This window comes from Ursus americanus, chromosome 28 (assembly GCF_024610735.1).
Source record: "Ursus americanus isolate L20-20 chromosome 28, mUrsAme1.1.p, whole genome shotgun sequence".
Classification (NCBI taxonomy): domain Eukaryota; kingdom Metazoa; phylum Chordata; class Mammalia; order Carnivora; family Ursidae; genus Ursus; species Ursus americanus.
The window spans coordinates 27,191,874-27,217,599 of record NC_142154.1 but is presented as its reverse complement, the minus strand read 5'-3'; the positions used below and the strand labels follow the sequence as shown (position 1 = coordinate 27,217,599).

Below are 25,726 nucleotides of genomic sequence, written 5' to 3'. Positions count from 1 at the left end.
ACCCAGTGTGTTTTCAACAAACATTTGTTAAAAAGAATTAAATGAGATTGGAATGTGGAATTAGTGTTCATATCACTAGGATTTCTTTGGCTTTTTTAAAATGGATAAAAGAACTATGAGTATTGCTTTCATAAATTAGAATTCAGTCTTGAGGCAGGATGGTCTGTTCCAGGTTTCATGGTATAGTTAGTGAAGGTAAGGCTGTGGGAACCTGATTCATGATGATGTAAAACCGGATAGTTGGTCTTCCTTTAGCCAGCGAGATGAGGGACACTGTCTAATGGCAAAGCCAGATTTAGCAGGTGGTTTATATTGTCGGTATGTGTTCTAAAACTAATTAGTGGGGTTCTGTATGACCTATACATGGATGAAGAACTGTGAGAGTTCTGACATTCAGGCAGATTTTCTTCTGAAAGAGGAGTCCATACAAGGAGTCAGAACTTTGCTACTGAAACTTAAGTGGAAAGGGTCCATCATTTGGCGCAGAGGACCAAGAAAAGCAAGACAGGCAGTAAAGCTCTAATCACTAGACTGAGTTTTAGGACAGAAACATGATGACATTAAGCAAGAAGCTAGATTTGTGGAACAGATTGTCATTGATCTGGAGTTTGAATGAAGGTAAGAATGGAGTAAGGGAAAGAGCTGCAACATAGAGCAACTTTTGGATTCATAGATTTTTACTGTATATAGCCAGACCTGTGTCTGCAGTGTTGGCAGCTTGCATATCACCTTCAATGTCCAGTGGTAATCACTAGGCTAACAGAATCCTTATCTCTGAGAATAATTGACTTTCAAGAAGATGTTCTGAAATGATGCAAGGAGAGAAAATGAGAGAATGAGGAGTGTGTGTCTATATATATCTATAGATATAGGTATGTGTACATATAAATGAATATATGAGAAAAGAAAGTGAATAGCTATCTGTCCATGTATATATTTATATTTAGGTGTAAATTCAGATATAGATACACACACAGACATACACAGAGTGTACCTTGAATCTATGTTTGTTTGAGAATTGTATAGGGTTAAGCCTTGGCTTACAGTTGACCAGTGAGCCTGCATGGCCATGGAGACCTAAGTTGAGCAGAGTAGAGGCAGAGAAAGGACATAAGGACTAACAACTATTATAGGATTCTGACTTAGAACTTTAAGGTGAAACCTAATATTAAATCTAATTTCAAATCTGTTTTTTACACTCATTTTGAATCCTTTATATGTGTCTTAAGGAATCCATTCAACCCATTATTCAAATATTTGCACTATCTGCAAACAAAAGTGAATAGAACATAATTTCTACCGTTGGGAAGTTTATAAGGTATTAATAGAGGTAAATTACATATAAATAACCTTTATATGAGACAATGTGTCCAAAGTAGCAGAAGAAAGTTACAGATAAGTATTTAGGTGAATTTTAGGGACATAAACTTAGTTATGACTGAGTAGTCACGGAAGACTACATACAGTAATGATGGTGATTATAAAAAGAAATATCTACAAACAAAAGGTGGCTCATATTTATTAAGCTTTTTGTTATGCCCCAGATATTGTCTTAGACTGGGAGTACCCATTTTAAACAATATTAAAATAGTCTGTGAATGTTCATTGTGTTGGTAGTCAAAAGAGCAAAAATTTGATTAACAGTTTAGGTAGCCAGTAATAAGTAGAGTATGGTACATGAGACTCTCTTTTTCATTGGATATTCTTTCCTGCTTTTTCAGTGATGAGTTGACCATATAGTTGTGAGTTAATTTCTGATTTTCTATTCTGTTCCATTGATCTATGTGTCTGTTTTTGTGCCAGTACCATATTCTCTTGATCACTATAGCTTTGTAATATTACTTGAAGTTCAGAATTGTGATAAATCTAGCTTTCCTTTCCTTTTTAAGATCGCTTTGACTTTTTGGGGTCTTTTAAGATTGTTTGTTTAGCTCTTCGAAAAATGCTGGTAGTATTTTGATAGGGATTGAATTAAATGTGTAGATTACTTTGGGTAGTATAGACATTTTAATATTTGTTCTTCCAGTCATGGGCATGGAATGTTTTTCCATTTCCTTGTGTCATGTTTAATTTCTTTCATAAGTGTTCTGTAGTTTTCAGAGTACAGATCTTTTACCTCTTTGGTTAGGTTTATTCCTACGTGTCTTACGGTTTTTGGTGCAATTGTTAATGTGATTGATTCCTTGATTTCTTTTCTGATGCTTCATTATTGGTGTATAGAAATGCAACAGATTTCCGTACATTGGTTTATATCCTGCAACTTTACTGAATTTGTGTATCAGTTCTAGCAGTTTTTTCATGGTCTTTTGGATTTTCTATATAGAATATCACGTCATCTACACATAGTGAAAGTTTGACATATTCCCTACTGATTTGGATGCCTTTTATTTCTTTCTTTTTGTCATATGATTGCTGAGGCTAGAACTTGCAGTACTACATTAAGTAACAGTGGTCAGAGTGGACATTCTGGTCATGCTCCTGACCTTAGAAGAGAAGCTCTCCATTTTTTCCTGTTGAGGATGATATTACCTGTGGGTTTTTTTTATATGGCCTTTATGATGTTGAGGTATGTTCCCTCTATCCCTACTTTGCCGAGGGCTTTTATCATGAATGCATGATAGATTTTTGACCATTGTGTTTTCAGTTTCATTTGTTTTCATGTAATTTTTAATTTCTTCTTTGATTTCTTTAAAGACCCATTCATTGTTTAGTAGCATAACATTTAGTGTCCATTTTTGTGTTCTCTTTACAGATTTTTTTCTCGTGGTTGATTTCTAGTTTGATAAGGTTGTGGTTGGAAAAGATAAATGTTATGACCTAAATCTTTCTGTATTTGTTGAGACTTCTTTTATGGCTTAATACATAATCTGTTCTGGAGAATGTTCCTTGTGCACTTGAAAAGAATGTGTATTCTGCTGTTTTAGAGTGGAATGTTCCGAATATTTGTTAAACCCATCTGGTCCAGTGTGTCTTTCAAAGCCACTGTTTCCTTGTTGATTTTCTGTTTAGATGATCTGTCCATTGATGTAAGTGGGGTTTTAAAGTCCCTTACTGTTATTGTATTATTACTATCAATTACTTTCTTCATATTTGTTATTAAGTCTTATGTATTTGGGTGCTCCCATATTGGGTGAATATATATTTAAAATTGTATCTTCTTTTCTTTTAAACTTATTTATTTAAGTAATATCTACACCTAACGTGGGGCTCGGAATCATAACCCTGAGATCAAGAGTGGCATGCTCTTCTGACTGAGTCATCCAGGTACCCCATAAAATTGTATCTTCATTATTTTATACTGTCCCTTTTTGTCTCTTGTTACAGTCTTTGTTTTAAAGTCTGTTTTGTCCAGTATACGTATTGCTAACCTGGCTTTCTTTTGACATCCATGTGCATGATAAATGTTTCTCCATCCCCTCACTTTTAATCTCCAGGTATCTTTAGGTTAAAATGAGTAGGCAGGGCTCCTGGATGGCTCCGTCAGTTAAGCGTCTGCCTTCAGCTCAGGTCATGATCCCAGAGTCCTGGAATCAGGTCTGGCGTCGGGCTCCCTGCTCAGCGGGGATGTCTGCCTCTCCCTCTGCCTGCTGCTCCCCTTGCTTGTGCTCTCTCTCTCTCTCTCTGTCAAAAAAATAAAATCTTATAAATAAATAAATAAATAAATAAATAAATAAATAAATAAATAAAATGAGTAGGCAGCATATACATGGGTCTTGTTTTTGTATTTATTCTGTCATCTTATGTCTTTAGATTGGAGCATTTAGCCTATTTACATTCAGATGAATTATGGACAGATATATATTTCTTGCCATTTTTTTACTTGTTTAGTGGGGTTTTTTTGTAGTTTTTCTCTGATCCGTCTCTTGCTGTCTTTCATGGTTTTCTGGCTTTTTTTACTGATATATTTAGGTTTATTTCTCTTAATTCTGTGCATATTGATTACAATTTTTGATTAGTGGTTACCATTTTGTTTGTATTTGGCATATATTGTATATAGCAGTCTCTATTAAGCAAATGGTCCCTTAAACTTGAACCCATTTTTTCTCCTTCCCCCACCCATGTTTTAGGTATATGATGTCATATTTTACATATTTGCATTTTGTGAATCCCTTGACTGATATTTACAGATATACTAATTTTTACTGCTTTTGTGTTTCCTACTTTTCATACTTTTACCTACAGTCTTTCCTTTCCACTTAAAATTTCCCCTTTAACATTTCTTCTGGCCTGGTTCAGTGATCATGAATTCATTTAGTTTTTTTTTTTAATCTAAGAAACTATCTCTCCTTCTATTCTGAATGATAGTCTTGCTGGATAAAGCATTCTTGGCTGCAGATTTCTCCCTTTCAGCACTCTGAATATATTATGTTACCCACTTGTGTCTTGCAAAGTTTCTGTTGAAAAATCTGCTGATAGCTTTATGGGATTTCCCTTGTATGTAACTGTCCTCTCTTGCTATTTTAAAATGTTTTCTTTATCACTACTTTTTGCCATTTTAATTACTATGTGTCTTGGGTGTGGGCCTCCTTGGGTTGATTTTGTTGGGAGATCTCTGTGCCTCCTGGATCTGAATATCTGTTTCCTTCCCAAATCTAGGGAAGTTTTCAACTATTATTTCTTCATATAAATTTGCTATCCCCAGGGCCCTGGGTGGCTCAGTCATTAAACATCTGCCGTCGGCTCAGGTTGTGATCCCAGAGACCTGGGATCGAGCCCTATGTCAGGCTCCCTGCTCAGCAGGAAGCCTGCTCCTCCCTCTCCCACTCCCTCTGCTTGTGTTCCCTCTCTCACTGTCTCTCTCTCTCTCTCTCTGTCAAAAAAATAAAATCCTTAAAAAAAAGAAATTTGCTATCCCCTTTTCTCTCTCTTCTTCTGAGACCCCTATAATACAGATATTATTATGCTTGATGGAGTCATTGAGTTCCCTAAGTCTGTTCTCATTTTGGATAATTTTTTTTTTTTCTCTCACCTGTCAGCTTGATTATTTGCCATTCTTCTGTCTTCCAGGTCACTAATTTGTTGCTCTGCTTCCTCTATCCTGCTATTTATTCTGTCTAGTGTATTTTTAAGTTCTTTCATTGTGTTGTTCACCTCTGATTGGCTCTTTTTCATCTCTGTGTTAAGAGTCTCACTGATGTCCTCCACTCTTTTCTCAAGTCCAGTGAGTATCTTTATGATCATTACTTTAAATTGTCTATCAGGTGTATTACTTATATCCATTTTTCTTAGGTCTCTTGCTGTGGTTTTATCTTCTTCTTTCATTTGGAACATATTCTTCTGTCTCTTTATTTTGTCTAACTCTCTGTCTGTTTTTCTATATGAGGAAAGTCAGCTATGTCTCCTGCTCTTGAAATAGTGGCCACAAGAGACTGGACTCTAGGAACCACACCGAGGGTTACAGAAGGGAGGGAGGGTGAGAGTATGGGGTAACAGGTGATGGGTATTAAGGAGGGCACGTGTGGTGATGAGCACTGGGTGTTATATGCAACTAATGAATCGCTGAAACTACATCAAAAACTAACGTACTATATGTTGGCTAATTGAACATAATAATAAAAATTAAATAAATAAAATTAAACAAAATTACGGATTTCTAAAAAACAATTCTCCTTGAAAAAAAGTAAATGAATAAAGTGGGGATAAATAACACCTATATCCCAGGGCTGCTGTGAGGATTAAGTATGATTATGAGAAAAAACCACAATAACCAGTATTTAGAATATAGTATATATTCAGTAAATGGTAGATTTATTTTTGCTGAATTTGTATTCAGATATCTGATTCGGTGACTGATTTTTAGATACCTCAAATATAATCAAATATTAACATTGGAAGGAAGGGATTCTTTTTATATTTAAAAATGTTTTGTCCATTCTTGTCATTTGCTTTTTCATTTTCTTTTATGATGGCTTTTGAATTGGAAAATACTCCTGTTTGGTCAAGTATGTTAATTTCAGCTATAATGTTTATTGGATATTATTTTTAGAAAGCTTAAATGTTAGAAATATATTTACCTGGAAATATATTCATGATTTCACTGTTTTATATTTATCATTATAATTTATTTGGTGTATAGAGAGACCTATGGCTTTTCATTCTTTTTTCTTCTCCAATTGTTAACTGTTCTGGAGTCTACCAAAGTGAGTGATGCCTCCCCTTTTAGTATTAATTCTTTTTGGAGTTATTAGGTTGAGATGCACATTTCGTGACAATCAAATTGTGATCAAGTGATTTTTACCATCTTCTTCCCCATCAAATTCAAAACTGGATGTAAATGTTACCCATTCTAATTTAAAAGAAAGAAAGAAAAGAAAAGAAGAAAGTAGTAGCCAGGGTGCAGACTTTTAAAAAGGTGACTTTGGTCCTCTTCTATAGGGGATGCACAGCCTCTATGGAGACCAGGGCTGGCTGGGGTTGCTCTGTAAAGCACACCAGCTGGGAGTGCAATTTTAACAACATGGGTGTGTCCTCCTGGGAGGTGACTGGCCCTTGAAGCTGGGACCAGAAGCCCACAAAATGCACAGGTTGGAAGTTGGTATGTTGGTGGGGTTTGTGCGGGTCTTTTGAGGAAGGGTATCCATAACTCTGGGGACTGAGGCAAGTGTGAGTGGAAAGGGCAGATCTGTAGAAGCGCAGAGGGAGTGGGGCTTAGTGTAAGCAAGTTACAGCACAAGTGTCAGGGCTCTGCTGGCTCCAGTAAGTTGCCTTGTGTTTTATGCTGAGGAGAAGGGAAGGAAAATGAGCCTGAAAACTCCTTTGTTCCTAGAGGCGTATCTCTGCCATCCCTGCCTCTCCAGGACACTGACACCTCTAAGGTGAGTAAATTACTCTCACTTCCATGTGCTGCAGGTGTTTTCTGAAGTGCTGCTTCTATGCTGGATATCCACAGGATGTTTATTGTCCTGTCTCTTTAAGGGCAGAGACTCCACTTTCCTCCATTCCTTCTTTCTTTCTTTCCTTTCTTTCTTTGTATTTATTTATTTATTTGTTTATTTTTAAACAATGTTACAAATATTTAATGCTGGTGTTTATCATCTGTGTTTTATAACAAAAAACCAAAAATGTAACTTTCCAGTGATTGAGGATTAATTGAATAAATGATACATCTTTATAAGGAATAGTTCTATGAATTTTCACAGCAAGTATCTCTGTTGTAGCCATCTTTGCTGCAAGCATTTTTGCTGTGAACATTTTTTTAAATATATATTTTTTTATGTTAGTCACTATACAGTACTTCATTAGTTTTTGATGTAGTGTTCCATAATTCATTATTTGTGTATAACACCCAGTGCTCATTGCAACACATGCCATCACCGGGATACCCATCACTGGGCTAACCCATCCCCCCACTACCCTCCCCTCTAAAACCCTCAGATTGTTTCCCAGAATCCATAGTCTCTCATGGTTCATCTCCTCCTCTGATTCCCCCCCCCCCGTCAGCTTTCTCTTCACTCCCCTAATGTCCTCCATGCTATTCCATATGTTCCACCTGTGACTGAAATAATATAATTGTCTTTCACTGCTTGACTTATTTCACTTAACATAATCCCCTCTAGTTCCAGCCATGTTGATGCAAATGGCGGGTGTTCATCGAACTTTCTGATGACTAAGTAATAGTCCCTTGTATATATGAACCACATCTTCTTTATCCATTCATCTGTTGAAGGGCATCTCGGCTCCTTCCACAGTTTGGCTATTGTGGACATTGCTACTATGAACATTGGTATGCATATGGCCCTTCTTTTCACTACATCTGTATGTTTGAGGTAAATATGCAGTAGTGCAATTGCTGGGTCACAGAGTAGCTCTATTTTTAACTTTTTGAGGAACCTCTGTACTGTATTCCAAAGTGGCTGTACCAACTTGCATTCCCACCAACAGTGTAAGAGGGTTCCCCTTTCTCCACATCCTCTCCAACATTTGTTGTTTCCTGCCTTGTTAATTTTTGCCATTCTAACTGGTGTAAGGTAGTATCTCATTGTGGTTTTTATTTGTATTTCCCTGGTGGCTAATGATGTTGAACATGTTTTTGTGTGTCTGTTAGCCATTCATATGTCTTCTTTGGAGAAGTGTCTGTTCATGTCTTCTGCCCATTTCTTGACTGGATTACTTGTTTTTTGGGTGTTGAATTTGAGAAGTTCTTTATAGATCTTGGATACCAGCCCTTTATCTGTAATGTCATTTGCAAATATCTTCTCCCATTTCATGGGTTGCCTGTAAGTTTTATTGACTGTTTCTTTTGCTGTGCAGAAGTTTTTTATCTTGATGAAGTCCCAGAAGTTCATTTTTGCTTTCATTTCCCTTACCTTTTGGAGACATGTCTTGAAAGAAGTTGCTGTGGCCATTGTTGAAGAGGTTACTGCCTATGTTCTCCTCTAGGATTTTGATGGATTCCTGTCTCACATTGAGGTCTTTCATCCATTTTGAGTTTATCTTTGTGTATGGTGCAGTTTCATTCCTCTGTATATAGCTGTACAGCTTTCCCAGCACCATTTATTGGAGAGACTTTTTCCTTTTGGATATTTTTACCTGATTTGTCAAAGATTAGTTGACCATGGAGTTGAGGGTCCATTTCTCGGCTCTCTGTTCCACTGATCTGTGTGTCTGTTTTTGTGCCAGTACCATGCTGTCTTGGTGATATAGCATGTAATATAGCATGAAGTCAGGCAACGTGATGCCCCCAGTTTTGTTTTTCTTTTTCAACATTTCCTTTGCAATTCAGGGTCTTTTCTGGTTCCACACGAATTTTAGGATTGTTTGTTCCAGAACTTTGAAAAATGCCATTGGTATTTTGATCAGGAAGGTGTTGAAAGTATAGATTGCTCGGGGCAGCATAGACATTTTAATAACTTTTATTCTTCCGATCCATGAGCTTGGGGTGTTTTTCCATCATTATGTTGTGTCATCTTCAATTTCTTTCATAAGCGTTCTGTAGTTTCTAGAGTATAGATCCTTTATCTCTTCTGCTAGGTTTATTCCTAGGTATCTTACGGCTTTTGGTGCTATTGTAAATGGAATCGATTCCCTAATTTCTCTTTCTTCAGTGACATTGTTAGTGTATAGAAAAGCAACTGATTTCTGTGCATTGATTTTGTATTCTGCCACATTATTGAATTGCTGTATGAGTTCTAGTAATTCGGGGGTGGAGTCTTTTGGGTTTTCCACATAAGCATCATGTCATCTGTGAAGAGATAGAGTTTGACTTCTTCTTTGCCAATTTGAATGCCGTTTATTTCTTTTTGTTGTCTGATTGCTGATGCTAGAACTTCTAGTACTATGTTGAACAATAGTGGTGAGAGTGGGCATCCTTGTCATGTTCCTGACTTTAAGCTCTCAGCTCTCAGCTTTTCCCCATTGGGAATGATATTTTCTGTGGGCTTTTCATAGATGGTTTTTATGAAATTGAGGAATGTTCCCTCTATCCCTACACTCTGAAGTGTTTTAATCAGGAAAGGATGCTGTATTTTGTCAAATGCTTTCTCTGCATCAATTGAATGGATCATGTGGTTCTTGTCTTTTCTTTTATTTATGTGTTCTATCACATTGATTGATTTGCAAATGTTGAACCACCCTTGCATCCCAGGAATAAATCCCACCTGGTCGTGATGGATAATCCTTTTAATGTACTGTTGGATTCTATTGGCTAGGATCTTGTTGAGAATTTTGGCATCCATATTCATCAGGGATATTGGTCTGTAATTCTGCTTTTTGATGGGGTCTTTTCCTGGTTTGGGGATGAAGGTAATGCTGGCCTCATAAAAAAAGTTTGGAAGTTTTCCTTCTGTTTCTGTTTTTTGAAGGAACTTCAGGAGAATAGATAATATTTCTTCTTTAAATGTTCGGTAAAATTCCCCTGGGAATCCATCAGGCCCTGGACTCTCTTTTTTGGGATGTTTTTGATCACTGCTTCAATTTCGTTACTGGTTATTGGTCTATTCAGATTGTCAATTTCTTCTTGTTTCAGTCTTGGTAGTTTGTAGGTTTCCAGGAAGGCATCGATTTCTTCCAGATTGCTTAATTTATTGGCATATACTTGCTGATAATAATTGTTTCTGTTTCCTTGTTGTTATTCGTGATCTCTCCCCTTTCAGTCATAATTATATTAATTTGGGTCCTTTCTGTTTTTGTTTTTGTTTTTTTCAGATAAGTCTGGTCAGAGGTTGATTGATCTTATTAATTCTTTCAAAGAACCAGCTTCTTGGTTCATTGATCTGCTCTACTGTATTTCTGATTTCTAATTCATTGATCTCTACTCTAATCTTTATTATTTCTCTTCTTCTGCTTTGTTCAGGTTTTATTTGCTGTTCTTTCTCCAGTTTCTTTAAATTTAAGATTAGCTTGTGTATTCGGTATTTTTCTACTTTTTTGAGTGAGGCTTGGATGGCTATGTATTTCCCACTTAGAACCACCTTTGCAGCATCCCATGGGTTTTGGACCTAGGTGTTTTCCTTCTCATTGGTTTTCATGAATTGTTTAAGTTCTTCTTAAATTCCTGGTTGACCCAAGCATTCTTTAGCAGAATTGTCTTTAGCTTCCAAGTGTTTGAATTCCTTCCAAATTTTTTCTTGTGATTGAGTTCCAGTTTCAAAGCATTGTGGTCTGAAAATATGCAGGGAATAATCTCAATCTTTTGGTACTGGTTGAGATCTGATTTGTGACCAGTATGTGGTCTATTCTGGAGAACATTCCATATGCATTTGAGAAGAATGAGCATTCTGTTGTTTTAGGGTGGAATGTTTGGTATGTATCTGTGATGTCCATCAGGTCCAGTGTCATTCAAGGCTCTTGTTTCTTTGTTGATCTTCTGCTTAGATGATCTATTGCTGAGAGTGGAGTGTTGAGGTCTCCCACTATTAAAGTATTATTTTCAGTATGATTCTTTATTTTGGTTAACATTTGGCTTGTATAGTTGGCTGCTCCCATGGGGGGGGGCATAGATATTTACAGTTGTTCTCTTGGATAGACCCTTTAAGAATGATATAGTGTCCCTCTGTATCTTACTCCAGTCTTTAGCTTAAAATCTAATTTGCCTGATATGAGAATTGCTACCCCAGCTTTCTTTTGAGGTCCATTGGCATGAAAAATGGTTCTTCATCCCCTCACTTTCAGTCTGGATGTATCTTTAGTTTCAAAATGAGTCTCTTATAGACAGCATATGGATGGGTCATGTCTTTTTATCCAATTTGCAATCCTGTTCCATTTCATGGGAGCATTTAGGCCGTTCACATTGAGAGTGATTACTGGAAGATGTGATTTTAGTGCCATCATGTTGCCTGTGAAGTCCTTGTTTCTATAGTTTGTCTCTGTAAATTTCTGATCTATATTACTCTTGGGGTCTTTCATCTTCTATAAAACCCTCCTTAATGTTTCTTGCAGGGCTGGCTTAGTGGTCACATATTCTTCCAGTTTCTGCTGATCTTGGAAGCTCCTTCTCTCTCCATCCATTCTGAATGACAGCCTTGCTAGATAATTCTTCCCATTTAGTACACTGAATATTTCTTGCCAGCCCTTTCTGGCTTGCCGGGTCTCCGTAGACAGGTCTGACATTATTCTGATGTTCCTCCCTCTGTATGTAAGAAATGTATTCCCCCTAGCCCTTTCAAGATTGTTTCCTTGGATCTAACATTTGTGAGTTGTACTGTTATATGTCAGGGCATTGGTCTGTTCTCTTTGATCTTGGGAGGGGTCCTCTTGGACATGAATGCTTGTTTCCTTCCCCAGATTAGGTAAGATCTCAGCTACGATTTGCTCAAATATATCTTCTAGACCTCTCTGTCTCTCCACCCCCTTAGGGATCCCAGTAATTCTGACATTGGAATGCTTCATGGCATCATTACTGTCTCTCAGTCTGATCTCTTGGGCTTTAAGCTGTTTTTTCCAGTCCTTCTCGGTTTCCTTCTTTTCTGTCATCTTCTCTTCTAGCTCACTAATTCTTTCTTCTGCCTCTTTTACCCTGGCAATCAGAGTATCCAGTTTAGATTGCATTTTATTCATAGCATTTTTAAGTTCGGCCTGCTTAGATCTCATTTCTGCCCTTAGAGATTCTATATTGTCTCTAATATTTTTCTGAAGCCTAGATATCGACTTCATAATTGTTACTCTGAAGTCTGTCTCTGACATTTTGCTTATATCCATATCCATTAGGTCTGTGGTAGAGACCCTAGTCTCTGGTTCTTGTCTTTGTTGGGGGTTCCTCCTCTCAGTCATTCTGTTGGGGGGTGGTTGAGGGAATGTACAGAGTCCAAAGTATTAACATGACCCAAGCAAGATGCACCTGTTTTATAGGGACCCTAGGGTTGTAGTCCTCTTGTTCTTCCAGCCTGTCTTCTGGGGGAGGGGCCTGTCATGCTGTTACTCGGGCAACCCAAGTTCAGTAGAGTTGCCCTGCCCCCTGTTGGTGGGGTGGGCTCAGTGAAAACTGGTTTTTAGGCTTTTTTCTCTGGCAGCTTTCCACATCTCTTCGGAGAGTCAGAGCAGAAGTGACTGCACCCAAACGTCTGTCCCAGAGCAGGCAGATCGCTGCCTGTTCTTCACTGAGCTCTCCTGGACACAGTCTCCATTTCTGTCTATGCTGCTAAAAGCCGCAGCCACCCTGGTTGTGCGCCCCACAGCAACTCTCCCAGCAGTAGAACTCAGGACCAGGCAGTTCTCTGCCCTTTGTGCTTCTAAAACCAGGAGCCGCACCTTGTTAGCCCGGCCACACCCCCAGCTCCTGGATCCTGTCTGGGGGCTGTACTAAAGTCCTTTCCCCACCGCTACCGGTCTGCAAGTCTGTGCCCGGTCCCCAGCGTGGGACGCCTTTGCGCTCCAGTGTTGTTTCACCTTCCTGGCACTAGCTTATGGTAGCTCCCTTCCCTTCTGTTTCTCTTCCGATAGCTGCCTGTGTAATCAGGCTCCGCCCTTCATCCCTCCAGACCCACAGAGATTTTCTGCTTATAGAGATCCATATATACAGTCTTACATCTCAGGCTGATTTCATGGGTGTTCAGAATGGTTTGTTAGATATCCGGCTAAATTCAGGGGACTGGTTGAAATAAGGCCCCCTATTCCTCTGCCATCTTCCCTCCTCCTCAGGACTCTACTTTCTAATGCTCTCTGGGCTCTCCCAGAGCCAAGTCCACTGATATTTAAAATTCTAGGCTTTTAAGTCTCACTGGTTGTGAGAACTCATGAAACTCAGCCCCTCTTGTTTTCAAAGCCAAATATTATATGGATTTGTCTTCCCCTTGCAGGCTTCCCAGTGTGATAATTTGCTTCTTGTCCTTATCCAGCCCTGACCAAGGCTATATTTAATAAAATAATCAATAGCAAAGATGTGGATAAGTTAGAATCTTCATACCTTACTGGTGGAATGTAAAATAGTCTATCTACTTTGGAAAATAGTTTCTTATTTCCTGAAAAGTTAAACATAGAATAATCATGTGACTTAGTAATTCCACTCATGGTTCTCTATGCAAGAGAACTGAAAATATGTGGTAAAATAAAACTTGTACACGTCTGTTCATAGCAGCATTATTGAAAAGAGCCAAAAAGTGGAAACAACCCAGGTGTTCAACATCTGTTGAATGGTTAAGTTAAATATGTGTAACCATACAATGAAATAGTATTTAGGACTAAAAGGAAATGAAGTACTGACACATGTCATAATGAGGATGAACTTTGGAAACATTATGCTAAATGAAAGAAGTCAGTCAAAAAGGGCCATGTGTCATATGATTCCATTTATATGAAATGTCCAGGATAGGAAAATTCATAGACATAGAATGATTAGTGGTGTTTAGGGATGGGAGCAGGAGGAAAGAAATGGGGATTAATGGCTTGTAGTTACTGCATTTTATTTAGTTAGTATAAAAATGTTTAAAGTTAGAGTGTGATGATGACTGCACAACCTTGTGAATGGATTAAGAAACATTGAATTGTACATTTAGATGGGTCATTTATCTGGTATTTGAATTATATCTCAGTAAAGTTGGTTCAAAAAATAAAATGGCAGAAATAATGTTAAATATATGTATTGTATTAATAAAAAATAAGTTATGGACTCTTGAATTAAAAAAAATTCTTGAATTATGTGAGTGAAAAATGGTTCAGTAGGGAAATCCAAAAGTTCATACCCCTCTAAAAACAATGATTTAACTGGCAGAAACTGTCAGATTGAATTTTTTCGAATGCTGGGAATTAATCAAAAGCTTACTGCTACCAGGGGAAGGCACAATGAAGGCCAATCGGCTAAATGTCATTAAGAGTGTTTAATGGCATTTTAACTTACCCTGGTTCCATCTTCCACTCCTTAGCTCAGCAGCATCTTTGAAGACAACCACCTGCATTCCTGATACAGGGAGGGAGCAAAGCTGACCTTATGTTCAGGGATGTATAGTTGTTTTGACCTGTTTGATGGTTCTCTGAAGGATGTCAAAGGTGACAAAGGTCTTTCACCTAACTCAGAATTGTCCCAGAGGTGGGCAGGCTACCTAGGGGCAATTGTCAAAAACAATTTAAAGGCAAACATATTAGTATAGTCTGGAGCAAGGGAGAACAGAGCGAACAATAGACTAATCAAAAAGCTTGTACGGGGTGGCGGAGGCTGAGGATTGAAATGCTTTGAGTAATAAGGGCTTTGAAGAGTTCCCACATACTCTTGAAAAATCTAGAAGTCCACATGCATATTGAGGGCTGGATGCATGTTCAGGAAAGACCTGAAAAGTTCCTGAGGTCTTGTCTCTGGCTGACCTTCAGGCTTCAATGCAGTAGGAAATGCAGGCTAAGGAAGAGTTGTAAACTGCCAGAGTTTTGTCATTTTGCCTCAACCATGCACACAGCTCATTTACAAATATTAGATTAAGATTCGTTTTTTCTTTTCTGCCATTCCAGGTGTTTAAGGAAATCACTTGCATCACTAGTTGATCCCTGAACTAATTGAACAGAGACTTCAGTGGCCATAATGACAAAGAATACAAACTTTAGAAAAATTAGTTCAGAAAGGTTACTAAACAAATATAAAACTACATCAGGTAGTCCCTGACAAAGGAGGAGAATTTGATTTTCAGCGTTTCCACATTATAATATTTCAGATGTCTAGTTTTTGACAAAAAGTTACAAGGTGTTCAAACAAAAAGAAAGTTAGCCTATATACAGGAAAAAAAATTAATAGAAAGTGTCCCAGGGGAAACCAGACATTGGCCTTACTAGACAAAGACTTTAGATTAAAGTGTTCAAATATGCCCAGAGAACTAAAGGACCCATGAGAACAATATCTAACCAACTGAGGAATAGTAATGATGATATTATATTAAATTTATATTTTAATATATATAATTAAAAACCATAAAAAGGAGTGAATAGAAATTTTGTTGTTGAAAAATACAGTGACTGAAATGAAAAATTCACTTGAAGAATTGAACAGCTAATTTGGGCAAGTAGAAGTAAGAATTAGTAAACTTGAAGTTAAATTAGTTGAGATTATCTCCACGGAACAGAAGGGGAAAAGAATGAATAAAATGAACAGAGTTTGAAAGATGCATGGGACCAACATATACAGAAAGGAAGTCCCAGAAGGAGAATAGAGAGAAAAAAGAGCAGAATTAATATTTGAGGAAATTATGGGTGGAAACTTCCAAATTTAATGGAAAATATGAACCTGCACATCCAAGTAAGACATGTACTTTTAAGTACATCTTAAGTACTCTCTAAGTAAGAGAAACTCAGAGATCCACACTATGACACATTACAATAAAACTGTGTTAAGACAAGGACAAAGAATCTTGAAAGCAGCAAAAGTGGGGGCACCTGGGTGACTCAGTCGGTTAAGTGTCTGCCTTCAGCTCAGGTCATGATCCCAGGATCCTGGGATTGAGCCCCGCATCAGGCTTCCTGCTCAGTGGGGAATCTGCTTCTCCCTCTCCCTCTGCCCTTCCTGCCCCCTGCTCATGCTCACTCTCTTGCTGTCTCTCAAATAAATAAATAAAATCTTTTTAAAAAAAGAAGCAGCTCTTTATATAGAAAACATTCTTAATATAATTAACAGTTCATTTCTCATCAGAACTTATAAAGGCTAGAAGGCAGTAGGATGACATATTCAGTTTCCTGGTTACAAAAACAAAAACAAATTGTCACCAAAAAATTCTGTCTGGCAAAACTTCAAAAGTGAAAGAGAAATTAGTATATTCCATGATAAATAAAAGCTGAGATAATTTGTTGCTGTGACACCTTCATTTCAAGAAACTCTGAAGAATTTTTAAATATATATATATATATATACAGATCCAGTACAGATCCAGAATCTGTATACTATTCCCTAAGCATAACTAGTGTTTTCCCATGTTGTTCAGCATCGTTCGCTCACTTTTCTCTGCTGTTAATGCCATTTCCTCATTTTTGTGTGTATTCAGATGCTACCTATCTTTCAAGCATATCCTTCCATATCCTTCAGGAAACTTACCTTTAGCATCCTAGCTGGAAGTGAGCATTTGTGGCATTACTCATCTCTCACTCTGCTTTGTAGACTTGGGTATCCTTTCATAGTGTTATGTCTTCCTCTTCCTTATGGAGAATAAATTCTTTGAATATTCCTACTGTGTTTATACCTCATCCTTGCAATGTATGTTCCTCTTAGTTTATACAGAGTAGAAACTCTGGAAATACATATTTGCTGTAAAGTGAATCAAGACAAGATTCAAATTAGGAAAAAGTGATTAACCAACATTTCAGGTAAAGTTAGAATTTTTTGGATAATTTTTTAGTTTTATGTGCATGAATGAAAGAATGGACTTGATCCTTCCCACTTTAAACCTTAGATAAATGTATTTTTTGATATAATAGGCCTCTTCTTAAGCCTCAGTTTCTTCTTTGTAAAATGGGGATTATACCATATTGAGTTTTTAGGACTGTGTATGAGACGATGGATGTTTAGCTCCTGGAAGAATACTTGAAAGATATTCAACCTTCCATAATTGTTGCTTTTCCTCCCTTTCATACAGGTTCAAATTATTTGCCACTGTAAGTGGTTATTTCCTCGTTTTGGTATGCCTTAATATTTTGGCTGATAGCAATGAGCATGTGTAGGTCACAACAATGTATAATTTAATGTTTAACTCTAATTTAGTTATTCTTTTGATCCCACATTTAACATGTGCTAGTTTGCTTTTTCCTTATTAGAGCTGTTGTAATTTGCATCTTTCATGATTTTTTTAATGAAGTATTACTTACTTTCTCATTGCAGTCTGGATTGGTATACACATTGTGACTTATTCTTTCATAGGTCACTAGACTAATTCTTTGAGACTAGGACCCTTTGGGTGAGCAGATAAAATTTAAACTAGTATTTTCCTCTTTTTCTTTCAAACAGAAATTTACAAATTAAGTCAATATTAATGGATTGCTGTAGTGACACCTATGTTAGATTAATTAACTGTTGATGGCTCTCCCTATTGGATATTAGTTCAAGCAAGCTAGAGCCTAGTTAGACAGTGGCAGAGAAATGTCATCTCAGATTTTTCCAGACTTTTGGTATTTAGCAAGTACAAATAACAAAAACAAAAGAAGACATATCTTTGAGTGTCTAGTCATTCCCACTGCCTTTTAAATTATTTCTAATGGTAAATAACTATTCTTATATTCAATTTTGTATCATATAACTCTTAAGATATATGAATATTTAGCTACTTCAGCTATCCTGTAGAAACTTAATATGATTTCAGATTTAATTATCATGATTTTAACATTGCTGAAAAACAAGCCCCATTCTATACCAGGTCTGTAAACTGAGAAATGTTTTTATGAAGCTCCTCTTTATCTTATGAAGAAATATTTATTTTTTAGTCTTTCTTTGATAGCATTTATAGTATTTTAAAGAAGTAGTCTTAGAAATCAAAGTGTTACACTAATGTTTCTAATACTGGGACAGGAAAAACATAGTCAGGGTTTTAGTTTGTTATAAAAATTAGCAGCAAAATAACTAACAGTGATAAAACTTTTTTCTCTTCAGGGCCAAGGAATATGAGAGTTTAATGGAAACAAAAAATTGTGGATCTGACTCACCTTATAAAGCCAAGTGAGTATTTTACTCTGCATTTTATTTCTCTATCTTACTGATGCCTGCCTATATAAAGGTTTATCTGAACTTGTATTCCTATGATCCTAAGCTTTATATCTGAAGCGTAGAACTTCATTCTTCTAGCACAGTGGTTTCCAGCAGGGGACAATTTTGCCAGGAGACATTTGGGTGTGCTTGGGGATGTGATCACATTTTGATTATCACAGCTTGGAGAAATGGTGCTTGTCCCATCAAGTGCATAGAGACCCAGGGATGCTCTTAAACACTCTTCAGTGGGCAAGACTGAAGCAAAGAATTATCTCATCCAAGACATCAGTAGTGCCTATGTAGAAAAATCCTGTTCTAGCACAATAGGTTCTGGCAGCACCAGGCTAGTTCTTCCTCTGAGGAGGTCTCGTTCAGGATTGTTGCCAGGGCCACTTGATAGATGAGGATTCAGACTCCACCACTGGGTGTTAGTTTAACCACACAATAGCTAAACAAAACTGCCATCATTTTGCTTCTCTCAAAGATATTACCAGTAGAGGTGTAGTGAGGAAGGTACTGAAAAACACTGCTGATGGGAGTGCAGGTTAGTGTAGTCTTATTGAAAAGCAATGTGAATCCAGAGCTTAGAACATCTACTTTAGATTGCTGAGGGAAATAATGGAAAATGTGCCCAAATATTTATATTCAAAGATGACTATTTTATTATTTTATTTTTATTGTTTTTTTATTTTATTATTTTTCATAGTGAAAAAGTCAAGAAAGAACTTAACTGCCAGAAATTGAGGAATATCTATAACCAGTGGTTGGTGTAGATATGCTATAGCATTTTAATGCAGCAATTTTTTACATTTGAAACAGAAATATTGTTGCCTGCCAGAAATGAGAAACCCATCAGAAAATTACTTCTATTAATTGTTGTTTTGAAACTATTAGTCATTGCCATTCTAAAAGAAAAAAGTTTGTAAAACATTAAAGAAGTTGACAAAATTATCAAGATTATGATGATACTGTATATCTGGAAAACCCAAGAGAATCAAGTGAAAAACTAGTAGATGTTAGAGAATCAATTCAGTAAGATGGCTGATTACCAGATTAATGTGGTGATATTAATCATAGGTAATGTTTACTGAGCCTTTGCCTCATTCCAGGCTCTTTACTTGTGTTGACTCCTTTATTCCTAATAATAACTCAATGAATTTCATTAGGGAAACTAAGCCTTACAGCGGGTGAGTAACTTGCCTTAAGGTTGTGCAACATCCAGGCTACAATATGAATACTTTCTTTTCTGATAACCAGTTAGAAAACATAAATATCCTTTACAGGAACAATAGAAAAATAAACTTAAAATAAACTTAACAAGAAATATGAAGGCTCCATAAAAATTAAAAACTTTAAAATGCTAACAAAGGGTATAAAAGAAGACTTACATAATGGAAAGACAAATTATACTCTTGGATAAAAAACATGGTATAGTAAATTCTCTAAATTATCTTACAAATGAAACATAATCTGAGTAAAATACCTTATAAAAAATAGAATCATTTTAAAGAACGTATGGAAAAATAAGAGTTTCTAGGAAAAAAAATTTAAAAGAAGAATGAGATAGAACTGTGCTAACAGATACTTAATAATATCTTTATGATACCTGCATAGTTAAAATAGTTTTGCTTTGGCACATGAATAAAAATGCAAATTGATGGAAGAGATTTTTAAAAACAATCTAGAAACAGATTCAAATATTTGAGGAAATTTAATATATGGTGGTGCGATAGTGTTTACAAAGATAGCCAGAAGTTGAGCCATTCCTGGAGGCATGCTCCTGTGCAATATAATATAACTTTACCACTATTCCATCAAGAGGTGGACTCTATTTCCTTTCCTCTTGAAATTGGTGCACTAGGTGTTATACGCAGCTAATGAATCATCAAACTTTACATCAAAAACCAAGGATGGGCGCGCCTGGGTGGCACAGTTGTTAAGCATCTGCCTTCAACTCAGGGCGTGATCCCAGCATTCTAGGATCAAGCCCCACATCAGGCTCCTCCGCTAGGAGCCTGCTTCTTCCTCTCACACTCCCCCTGCTTGTGTTTCCTCTCTCGCTGGCTGTGTCTCTCTGTCAAATAAATAAATAAAATCTTAAAAAAAAAAAAAAAAAAAAACCAGGGATGTACTGTATGGTGACTAACATAATATAATAAAAAATATTATTATAATAAAAAAATTGTTCTGGTCTTTTGACTTGTTTTGACTACTATGGAAGCAATAGGTGATTCCCAAGACTTGGCCTTAGAAGTCTTGAGGCTTCTGCTTTCAACCTCACTTTCTTGCTCCTCTGTGACTTCCCTGTAAGGAAGCCTGGGTCAGCCCTCTTGAGGATGAAAGATCACTTGGTCATGGTGATAATCCTTTTAATATGATGTTGAATTCATTTTGCTTGTTCTGTTGAGGATTTTTGAATTAATGTTCATATGGGATATCAAGTCTTATTAAGCCTCTGCTTGTGTTACATTTGCTTATGTCCCATTGGCCAAACCAAGTCATTTCACCAAGTCCAGAATCACTGTAGGAGACTGTACAGGTCATGGATAGCAAGACATAATTCAAGGGGGGCCATTAATGTAACAATCTATTATAGAACTTTCTCTGGATTCTCCTCTTACTTGACTGGCTGCTCTTTTTCAGTATCTTTTGCTTGGTTCTTTCTTGTCTCCTTGACCTCCAACATTAGCATGCCTTTGTCCTGAGAGTTCAAACGCAGAATTATTCCCTTGGCAGTCTTACTCAGTTTTATGACTTTAAACATTTAGTCACTGATGGATTTTAAATATATGACTCCAACCCAACCCTTACCTCAGAACTCCAGACTCATACTTCCTGCTTGGTATTTCCACGTGGATATCTGTTCAGTTGGACCCCTCAGGTGAACATGTGAAAAAAATTCCTGAAATTTGCTCCCCAACCTTACCCCTTGTATTTTTTGTTCATCTTTAGGAAATGGTAAGTCCATCCTTTGAAATTAAAATCTTTAGAGTCATCCTCTCTTTCTTTTCACTTCACTTTCCGACCATCAACAAATTCTGTTGGCCCTATCCTTAAAATATATTCTGAATCTGACCACTATTCATTACCTCCATAGTAAATACTCTAGTCTAACCTACTATCATCTCTCATCTGGGTTATTGTAGTATCCTCCTAATTAATCTTACACTGCTTCTGCTTTTCCTTACTACAGTCTGTTGTCCACTGGGCAACCAGGATGTTCCTTTAAATTTTAAACCTAGGGAAAAAACAGCAATAGCAATAGAAGCATAATTTTTCAGTGTCTCCAATTCCTCAGATAGAAACTACAAAAATAGTTAAAACCAAAAATGCATGGCAGCATTTACAAAAAAAACCACATTACCAGATAGCTCCAGGAAATCCAAAAAACAAGTAAATCCAAACAGCCACAAGACCTGCATGGTATTGACATCAGTGTGAAAGAAAGCAAAAAGAAGCAACTGGGATAACAGTTGTAAAGAAAGAAGAAGAACCCCCAAATAATGTTTTCACTGCATAGTGTAGGGAACCAATTTGACAAAAGCACCTGAACCTCATTTTCAATTGGGTTCCTCTGGAAGGGCTCATGTGAACAGTCCTGCCTTGCCCTTGCATGTTGATAACTTTATGCCTTCAAAAATCAGTTTTTCTGGGGCATCTGGGTGGCTCAGTCGGTTAAGCATCTGCTTCAGCTCAGGTCATGATCTCGGGGTCTTGGGGTTGTGTGGGGCTCCCTGCTCAGTGGGGAACCTGCTTCTCCCTCTCCCTCTGTGTGCTCTCTCTTGCTCCTGCTCTTACTCTCTTGCAAAAATAAATAAATAAAATCTTTTTTAAAAAATCAGTTTTGCCAGTTGCAAAATCCTTGGCCCACATTTCTTTCTTGAGGATCTTAAATCTTAAAAAATGAATTTGTAGACAATCAAAATTATTTAAAAAAACATCAATTTAAGGACTAGCGATGAACATAAAAGTTATAGTTTCTGGGGCGCCTGGGTGGCTCAGTCGTTAAGCGTCTGCCTTCGACTCAGGGCGTGATCCCAGTGTTCTGGGATGGAGCCCCGCATCAGGCTCCTCCGCTGGGAGCCTGCTTCTCCCTCTCCCACTCCCCCTGCTTGTGTTCCCTCTCTCGCTGGTTGTCTCTCTCTGTCAAATAAATAAGTAAAATCCTTAAAAAAGAAAAAAAAAGTTATAGTTTCTTACAGAACTATGACTAACTGATGGCCAAAAGAAAAAAAATATTACGTAATAACTGTATCTAGTAATTCTATAGTATAACTAAGAAAAGTATTAGTGAATATGAGGAAAACATGCTAATAAAGTAACTATTTTCTAATTATATTGGTAATGATATTAATAATGTTATTCTGAGTCTGTTGTGCATATTAAGTGGGATAAAGTAAAGGATATTATGGAAACTAAAATTCTTTTATTCCATGTTCCTGAGAAGCTGAGTCCCCAGTTTGCAAGAAAGGAGATAGATTTGCTATAGCAGATCAGGTAACACCCCTGCAGGACTGAATTTGAATTATATGAATTTATGAGGTATTTTATCTTTCAGAAAGTGTTACGTGTATGTTTATTTGTGTGTGTACATATTTTGTGTACATGCGTGTATATATATGAGTGTGTGTATACACACATTTATTTCCTAGCTCTGTCCATTGAAGAGGCCTAGAAACAGTGATCAACACAGTGGCAGGAAGCTCATTGATTTGGGACTTGAAATATCATTTCTCACTAAAAGAAGCAAGAACTTTTTAGAAAAATGCCTAATTCTAGACCCAGATGCCCTGACATACTAGATGGCAAGAAAGCTCTCAAACAGTGTTTTTTCAGCGGAATCAGTAGCCAACTTAATAGTTTTTTACTGGACAAAGATAGGACAATTTGAGCTTCCAAAAGGAAAATTATTGTAACTGATTGAACTTGGTAACCCGATAGTAGTAAAGTGTCTCCTTATTAAATTATTCTAGCTAATAAATGAAAATGACTCTCTCTCTTCCTCTGATTACCCCTTCCCTTTCCAGAAAAATTTAATCCTGAAGTTGTTAGATAAGAGAACCTAAGCAACCATCTGCACTGGGGAGATGCTAGAGGTAGCTGTGGCACAGTAAGGATGTCAGAGCCTGAGTTGACTGAGGTGGACATTTATGCAGGGGTAAGAGGGGTGGCCAAATGTGGGGCCTCAGAGCCCAAGCAGAGACAAGGGAGCTTCTATGTGAGATGGGCACCATGGCCTGGTTTGGTGAGTCAGAACAGAATGAGGAGGGCAACTCTGTGGGAGGACATCCTGGCACAATCTGTCAGATCCCAACTGAAGAGGGAAGCCTGACAAAGCCTGTTGAAACCCAAACAGGGTGAGAAAGCATAACAGCCCAGGCTGGGGAGTCAGAGCCCAAGCAGGGACATAGTAGCATGCATATAGAAACAAAGATAGGGGTTGCATGGGTGCCTCAGTCGGTTAAGCGTCTGCCTTAGGCTCAGGTCATGACCCTGGGGTCCTGGGATCAAGCCTCATGTCAGGCTCCCTGCTTAGCGGGGAGTCTGCTTCTCCCTCTGACCCTTCCCCCTGCTCATTCTCTCTCTCTCTCAAATAAGTGAATAAAATCTTGAAACAAACAAAGAAAAAGAAAGAAGAAAAGAAAAAGGAAAAAGGAAAGGAGGGAGGGAGGAAGGAAGAGAGAAAGAAAAAGAAAGGAAAAGAAAAGAGAAAGAAAAGAAAAAAGAAAAGAAAAAAAAAGAAAAGAAAGAAAGAGATGATACGTTACATGTAGGGGGATTCATCAAATATATAAATACATTAAGAATGATGAAAGGTAGATTGCTCACTCTTGAAGAAGTGTTAAAAATATCCAGGGGAAATAGACCCTGTAGCAAATTGGAATTCTAGGTATTGGTTTTAATTGTATTTTCCAATATATAGAAATAGAAATATAGATATAAATATGTAGGGATATATATATGATATATATTTTTTATATTTATTTTTCAGTAATATACACACATTTCCTAGCTCTTTCCACTGAGAGTGAGGGCCTGGGAATAGCAACATCCCGATAGCACTGAGCACATCAAGTACACCCATGTAATGTGAAGGCAAGGTGGTTCCTTAAAAGGGAAAGATGGGTTCTTTTTCTACCAGAAGGGATGCTGGCAGGCAAAAATGAAAGGTGTCTAATGTAGGAGGCAATGTATGTACTCTGATTTTTTCATCTTATACAGGGATTTCTTAAGCTTTTATATTTTGAAATAAAGTCTTCAACATATTTATTTAAAAACAGAAGGGGAACCAATTGCCCTGAATTTATACTATATACCTTTCAAATAGAGGAAGTGAAAGAAAAAAATGTTAATGTGTTTATATCTTCCTGTCCATCATACTAAAGAGCAATATTTCCTAAAGTGGACCCAGTCTCCTTATATTTTTACAAATCATCCCAGTGATCCTAATGAACTGCCCAAAACTTCGTGAAACAGATTAGGGCTCCTTACAGAAATATATTTGCATTTCACATTTACCAGTGACAGTTGAAGTTAGAGTTGTTGTGGGGATTTGTTTAAGTTTTGAGAAGAAAGTATTTGACTTTACAACATTTTCCACAAAGCTATTTATGTGACAGATAATTCTCATTCATGTTCTAGGCTAGGAGTTACAAAGCCTCTACTTCTTTTCATGCTAGAAAGTTTTTCCGCCAGAAGTAACTCAGATAACAATTTCTGTGTTACAAACTATACCCTCTAAACAGCTTCTTTTCTTCCCCGATAGGAAAAGTATAACTTTCAGGGCTTAAGTCCTGACAGTCTATAATTATTCATAGTATGAATCAAAATCTAATGCTTTTTTCTTGAGAGGGGCTATATTATTTGTGGTACTTCTGTGGAGGCAGGGAATGAAACAGAGGTTTATCTCATGTTACCAAATCATCCCCTTGATTTGGCATTCTTCCTTGAAGGGTAGGTTCATATGAATCCCAGATTTGATTTACCTCAGGGTGAAATACAAGCCTCTTGTATTCTGTGAATTAAAATGGTCCTTGTGCCTCCCTAAGTGCCCCTGGTTTTCAGTGGAATGTGACCATTCTTCGTGAGAATACTGCTAGATTCATATGCATCCATGGCTATGTCTGGATATTTAGTTACATGCTGTGCAAGTTTTATTCAGCCAAAAGCTGAAGTGGCCACTTATCTATCACACAGTAAAGTTCGCTGCCAATATTCCTCAACATGATAAGGTCAGTAACTTTAATCGGATGGGACTCCAGCCCGTATTTGATTGAAAGAGAAAAGAAGTATGTTGTTCTTATTCTTTTTTTGTGTTTTTTATATTCCCTTTTTCCTTTTGTTAGATTGAGACCTTCTGTCAATGAATAGTGATAATAGTTGATCATTTATTGAATATCTACTTTACTCCTGAATGGTGTTAGGTACATTACATTAATTACTTCCGATCTTCAAAAGGAGATTTATATATATAATTCTGTGGTGTTATTTATTTGTGGATAAAATGTCCTTAGTTGAATTGATTAATATGGTTTGGAGAAAAAAAGCATGAGATTTGAGGATCAAAGGCCTAATCCTAGTAATAACTTTTACCAGTCGTGAGACCTTGGGAAAGTCATTGAATTTGTCTGACCTTAGTTTCTTCAT

General features: G+C 37.1%; 1 protein-coding gene across 8 annotated transcripts in view; it reads left to right on the top strand.

Annotated features, from left to right (window-relative positions):
* SCAPER (S-phase cyclin A associated protein in the ER) overlaps nt 1-25,726 on the top strand; it is a 514,000-nt gene that overhangs the window by 243,272 nt on the left and 245,002 nt on the right. For all 8 annotated transcript variants that reach the window (XM_045795116.2, XM_045795115.2, XM_087856756.1 and 5 more), the window contains one exon: nt 17,984-18,049. In XM_045795116.2, coding sequence (XP_045651072.2) covers nt 17,984-18,049 — 66 coding nt within the window. The remainder of the gene's footprint in view (nt 1-17,983; nt 18,050-25,726) is intronic.